The sequence below is a fragment of the Puccinia triticina genome, chromosome 2A, assembly GCF_026914185.1.
Source record: "Puccinia triticina chromosome 2A, complete sequence".
Taxonomy (NCBI): domain Eukaryota; kingdom Fungi; phylum Basidiomycota; class Pucciniomycetes; order Pucciniales; family Pucciniaceae; genus Puccinia; species Puccinia triticina.
The window spans coordinates 6,138,258-6,144,953 of NC_070559.1; the positions used below are offsets into that span (position 1 = coordinate 6,138,258).

At 45.1% G+C, this 6,696-nt stretch overlaps 1 protein-coding gene across 1 annotated transcript; it reads right to left on the reverse strand.

Annotated features, from left to right (window-relative positions):
• Positions 1-3,077, reverse strand: PtA15_2A658 (uncharacterized protein; the record flags this gene model as incomplete). Its single annotated transcript, XM_053166700.1, has 6 exons — positions 1-444; positions 551-763; positions 834-1,771; positions 1,862-2,226; positions 2,352-2,736; positions 2,819-3,077. 6 exons carry the CDS (start codon positions 3,075-3,077, stop codon positions 1-3), a joined length of 2,604 nt encoding a protein of 867 aa, XP_053017896.1.
• Positions 3,078-6,696: the final 3,619 nt, after the last annotated feature.

Genomic DNA, 6,696 nt, shown 5'->3' on the forward strand with positions numbered 1-6,696 from the left:
TTATTCATAAGAGCTAAGAACAAACAATTCTGATATTTTTTTACTGAGTGCGGGTCCTAGCTTTTTTCTTTGCTGAGTTGCACCGCGACAAAATTGATCCTCGAGCCATTTGCTTAAATTGTCTGTTGCAGCATCACCATGTCTTGAAGATGCTGCACCCTCCAAGCGGTATTGCTGATAGAATTCTTCAGTGAATGATCGTGGGGTTGGCCAGCGCGTAACAAATTCGCCGACCTTTTCGATACTCATCCCGCTGGTTTGATGAATCATTCGGCCCCACAATTCTTGTACAGTCAAGTTTCCAGACTTCCCATTCAAAGTTTCGTATACATTGTAAGATGTCACCCAATAGTCATCTGGACGGATACGACGTAGCTCTTTGAGGAATGATAAGTAACTGTTACGGTCAATATGCTTATCCGGTATAACCGACAGGTCTATCGTCTTCATTATAAATTGTCCGATTATATTCCAAGGCGACAAAATCAAACAAATTTAGTCACTTGAATATATTCAGTATGAGGAGAATATCTAAAAAACAGCAGCAAACCTGATGAATTTGATTCAAGACGTTGGTGCGCATCACCAGATACTCTACTGACTCTTTCCAATCAGCCGTTGATTGTAAGTGGCAGTCATCCAGAAGCATTAGTTCCACTTGCGAGGTTTGTATCTGTTGTTCGTATAAATCACGGTTATTGTGTGAATAATACGATTCAACCAGATAGATGCGATCCTTCAGGCCCGAGTTCTTGAGCCTAGCCTGAATGTAATAGTTTTCAACATCAACAATACGAACTTGACCAGGTTAAAACATCCTTGCGCAGACTTACCTTCTGCTCATGGAATCTCGCATCAACAATACTTTTACAGAGATCATCCAGGCGCTTTCGTTCGACAACGCTATCAAGCACTACTTCTTTTCCAGTGTTGTTGTGTACAGCAATCCAAATTGCATCACCAACAGCTAATGGTCGTTGTTGCACCTTGGCTTGATGTCCCATAGTTTGACGAGCTCGCGAGAGGCATGCTTGAAAAATCCCATCGCGGTTATTCTGGGACTGCACCTCGCGATTGTCGATAACGAGCATGACAGAGTAAGTACTTGCTTTCCATACCTCTGCCTTTACTTGATGGGCTATTGATCCGATAGTGCCAATTGAGGCTCGAGGCTTGGGAACACAACGAGGCACATGATCGGCCGAAGCGAAGGAAGCTCGAGGCTTAGAGCCGTTTGGATTTGCATTAGATTGTGGTCGAGCCGGCTTGGATTGGACTGTAGAGGAATGAAGTTGTGTACGAGTCGAGGCAGCCGGTGAACCCTTTGGGGTAGAAAGTCCTGGGTGGTATTTGGTAGGGCATGGGTCGGGATGCGTGGTGGAGTCAGAAGCAACAGCAAAGTGAGAGGCAGCTTGCATTATTTCCGGAGGTCTGTAGATATTGTTTGTCGGCTTCGATGAGTTTTTTTCAGACATCAACAGAAAATTAACTGTTGTGGCCCGGTCGGTTCTGGTTAAGTCGTGTTTTCTAGGAGCGCCAGCGGCGCATAATCCAGGGCATGTCGGTATGGATTTTTCCGACTTGAGCCACCCGATCATGGTTTCTTGCCGAGGTAATGAAATGCAGGATTCTTTCTCATCAACTAGAATATGATTGCGACGAAATTGATGGAGTTGTTGAGTGCAAGGATATTCAACCTTGCAGTAGCTTTGTTTCGACTTGCTGTTGAGCCGAGTTGCGGCTTCGCTCAATTGGAGTACTCTCCGGTTTGCTTTTCTTTCGTAAAAGCAGTTGAATGTACGGAAGACAACAATTAGCCGAGGTTACCTTCTCATGACAGAAGTCAGATGAAGTGACGAACCGTTATTGAGGTAAGAAAATCGGAACGGCAAGGGTAATCCAGTGACGGTATCCAACGAGTCCTTGGTTTTAGATTCGAAGTGACCTATGAGAGATTCGGCATTCGAGTCGACTTCGGTTTGCACGTCAGAATAGGCGTTACCTGTAGGCTTTACAGCTTCACGGGAAATCGGCTCTCTCGACGCGGAACTTGATGTGCCCTGCTGATGGCAGAGAGTCTCAGGTCCCATGTTAACATCAAGTAAAGGAATTTCTTCCTGGGCAGCGATTACAGTCGCAAACTCATAACCAATACGAGTTAACGCATACTTCGTGGGGCGCAGGGTGGCGTGGGTAAGAACAAATTGGTGTTTAACCAAAGCTTTACTATGGTTCATTTTATCCCCAATGCAAAATCATGTCAGCTACTCTTATCTTTACTTGAGAAAAACCCTGTTTCCTGTTTTTTATCTTTACTTGAGTGAGCGTGAAGATTTGATGATGCCACCTACATTCCGGATTGCCAATGGGATCCATAACGATTGCTGGCGTCTTCTCTAAAGTCAATATAAGCGCAATTCGAATATCTCGCTGCGCGCTCAGCAATCATCTCACGAGAACTAAACTTTTTTAAATCGGTTGGCTCGCAAATAGTGTACATGGCTGCAAGGATGCCCCATGCTGCGTCGCGTGGTTTTGGTTGGTAGGCCCTTTTGGTTCGCGGTTTGGAAGGGGCTGTAGTATGCTCATTGCGGCCTGAGGGTTTCTGGCAAACGGAGACGCTTCGGGGATTCAAAACGTGGGCCTCTTCGTCAAATGAGTCTGCAGTGTGAGTCTTTGGCCGAGACGCGTCATCTGATGATACATCGCTGTACGAAACATGCTGGTTGGTGGGAACTATTTGCAAAGAAGTTATCCACGATGAGCTAGATTATCACTTGGAGACAAGTCTATTTCCTTCATGAAATACGACTCAGACCTTGCGGTGGAAACGAAACCTGATTCTGTTGACACCATGTTTCAAGGCGGTCGGAGAGAATCTTAACTATCTTGGGACCAACACCGGGTAGGGAGAGAGCGTCTCTAGGATGATGAAGCTTGATAGGGTGATTCTTGATTGATTTAGCGGCCTTGGAATACGTTTGCGATACCTTGGCATTGTTTTCCGTCGCTTGATTCGCCACTTCTTGTATCCATCCGGCCCATTCGGCATTGGGGTGCTTGGACGGGGGCGGCATGCGATGTGCGACGCTCTGAACCTGTGGGGTCAAATGTGAAGGTGAACTTGAGGTGATACGAATGTCGATTTTGGAACAGAAGTGGCCGGAAATCGCGCGGTTGTTTTCGAGCTGGATTCAAGGGGCTTATACATACTGCGGCGAGGTAGAGAATGGATGACTTCCAGTAGAAATTATCACACCTCTTAACATATTTAACAACAAACAGCGCACATGAAAGCAACCCGCAGAACCAAATCTGCAGGCCCTGGGACAGCATTTCCCCCCAAAAATCAGGGTTTCCTGGCTGCAGATCTGGTTCTGCAGGGGGCTGCAGATTGACAAGAAGTCCTCCAGTCATCCAACATGTAAGAGCATCTCCGACAGTCCGGGAGTGGATTGGCTCAACCTTAGTACTTCAGTCCCTCTTCTGCCTCACGCAAAGCACGAGCCTCTGAGTCCAAAGGAGGACTTGGGAGTAAGCGGCAAAATTGGGTGTGAGTCCTGAGGACTGCTTTCACCCATTTGGCTGATGTGAAAGTTTGGCACCACTTTGCTATAGCATCCCGGTGGCCAAATGTGCCACCCAGGTGCCAAATTGAAGGCCTGCATCTGACCTTCAAGACTACACAAGCCACACATTGATGACTTAAATGGCCTTAAAGCTACAAGGAATGTAAAGTCATGGAATCATGGGTCCAGGATTGATCTTCCATCCATACTATTGGATAAGTATATGAAAGCTTTAATTGATGCTCAGAAGTACAGGAATATCTGTATTTTTGAAATGAAAAATAAACTATGTACATACATTTGGTATACAGGCCACATTACACAAAATGTTTACAGAGGTTGAAAAAAATTGCTCTGCTCAGCATGGTTTTTGCAAGCATGTCCAGCCGCTCTACAAGAGGTTTGATGGATGGTGGATGGCTGGCTGACCCAATTGGGGTCGTGGTTGATGTGTAATGAGCCATGTATGTATGTAGTGCAAAATGGCACTGGCCAATGTGGTGTTCCAATCCCACTGGTAAAGCGGGCTGCTAAACTTGGTGTATCTTTTGAAATACAACCCAAACTGGTGTTTCTCTTGAAATACAACCCAAACCCAGCTATCACTTTCAAGTCTCTTTTGTGCATCATCCGGACCAACACAGAGGGCAGCCTAAACAGCACCTTTCTTCCCCTTTCCCAACTGCCTCCACCTAGGACGGATGGAGCCCATACCAGGCCTAATGCCTTTCAGGACTCACACCAAATTTTGAAGCTTGGGGGCAAGCCTCTCTGTGAGACAGAGACCCCGTAGGGCCCTCCTCCAGAGAGGCATTTTGCCAGCCAGGCTATCATTACAGAGGCCCACAGGCGTAATTGATATGTATAATAACTTAGCTACCCTTCTGCAGCTAAGAGATAAAAATTTTAGCCACCATGTTAACTGCAACAGATAGCGGATATATATAAGACCCAGAATTAATAAATGGGGCAAAAACTTATGTATAAATAGGGGGATTCAAATTTGGCCATGCATGACTTGCATGCACTTTTGCAAGTTGGTTGTCAAGGCTTTTCCTCAACACCAGCATTCAAAAAAAAACATTCAAGCGGGTTTGGGGGATGTAGTACAATGTGACTTGCATTCATGTTTGCAACTCAGTTTTCAAGAATGAACTTGAACACCAACTTGCAGAATTGCATGCAATTTAGATCTGGCCAACTTTGAAACCCCCTAATACTGGTAAACATATATATGATAAATACACTGCAAGAAAAAATCTAGAAACTGCTTGCAGTTGAAATGCAGCAAGCTTGAATCAAGCCTCAGCTCAAGCTGGAGTCAAGCATCCAAATCCTGTGCTGGTGCACCTTGAGTGTATACCTTGTTCAGCATCCCAATGCTGAACATTCTGTAGTGATCATGTAGTAGGCTGAGGCAAATGTTCAACCTTGAAAATGAGCATCCCCCTGAGCACCCTTTTATTTTATTTTATTAAACACTCCATTGAATCCAGCCAAAATAACATAAAAAGGGTGTGTACACATGAAAGGGATATGTACATAAGAAATGGATATTTAAGCATGAAAGGGGAATGTGAGAAGGTGTATTAAAACATAAAAGGGATATTTACCCATGATGAAAGGGGTATGTATACATGAAAGGGGTTTGTATGTATGAAAGGATTATGTGCAGTAAGGGCAACGCTGCAACCAATCCGATCTGATACAGTTATTGGCCAATACAGAGGATTGGATTGGTTTTCTAATACTTTGTATCAGGAAGAGATGTATTGGATTGGCTTCCTGATACAATACTATGGTATTGTATTGAGAAGCCAATACCAAGTATTGTTTTTAATTGTATTGTATCGCAATACCTATACATTATTGATCCAGGCTCACATGGATTTTTTTTTTTGATTAATTACATTCTGGTTTACCCTCCACATCATCCCGCAAAGAAGGAGCCAAAGGTCACACAACAACGCCGCCGGTTTCCACTTGGCCCCACAACGCCGTGGCAGGGGGACAACGCCGCCCCGGCCGCGCACCACTGCGCACTTTGGGGATCAGGTGTGGGATGGGAAAATAGGAAGAGTGATTCACATTTTTTTCTGGACGGTGTCGGCGATTCTGGGCGGAGGTGGCCAGGATGGGGGAGAGTCGGCAGGCAAGGCGGTGGTAGTGGTTGGCGATGAGCTGGAGATTGGAGCGGAAGAGCTTGACGGTGCTAGGGCTTGGCCAGCAGCCGGAGCGGGCCGGCGCAGACAATGAGGAGCTTGAGCAGCTGGGGCGCTGGTGCTGACAACAAATTACAAAGCAGGTAACTGTGTGTCCTTGAAGATACCCAGGGCTGCTGGGGAGCTACTTCCTTTAATATTTGATAAAATGCAACACCCTGAACCTACCTTGGTTACCTGCAAGGGACAGTAACCTGCTGAAGGGGGGCGGGTACCCGCCAGCGGGTGCAAAAGTGCCAGCTCTAATTGCAACTCGCACATGAATTTCACCCTCAAATTTGGGCAAACTTCAGGGTGGAAATGGTTGAACAGGATCTTGTGAAATTTCTGGCCTACTTCACAGTTGGACCTGTAGGATGCAGCTAGTGGGAAACTCCCTTCAATGGCCAGTTCTTTACTGACCATCAAAGTGATTCACCACCCAAAAAAAGGAGGCAATGAGTGCACATTGCCATGCTGAAATATATATATAACAACATTTGTAAACAGAGCAAATCCTATTGAAACTTTTCTTGTATATTTTTCTTATATATTCTCAACTTTGAACCTAAAAAGATCATATAAAGATCATATATGCTTTTTTCTACCTTCTACCTTGAAGAATCCCAAAGGTGTGCAGTTTCTAATAAGATATGTAATTATTTATGGACTTAAATTAAAAACTCACTTGAATTAGGATTCTGGCTCCCAGGAGGTTGCTTACACCGCCTTGGCCCATCTAAAATTTTGAATGTGGGTCTTGCAGCTTCTTGTGAGTCAGAAATACAATCCCCCTCTTGGAAGGGAAGTTGGAATAGAGTTATAACTCTCTTTTTCTCTTTTCTTTTGTCTTTTGGGTCATGCTAAATGCACACCAAATTTTTCCTACGTGCACGCCAAAAAGCCGTACACAGGTGTGTATGCCA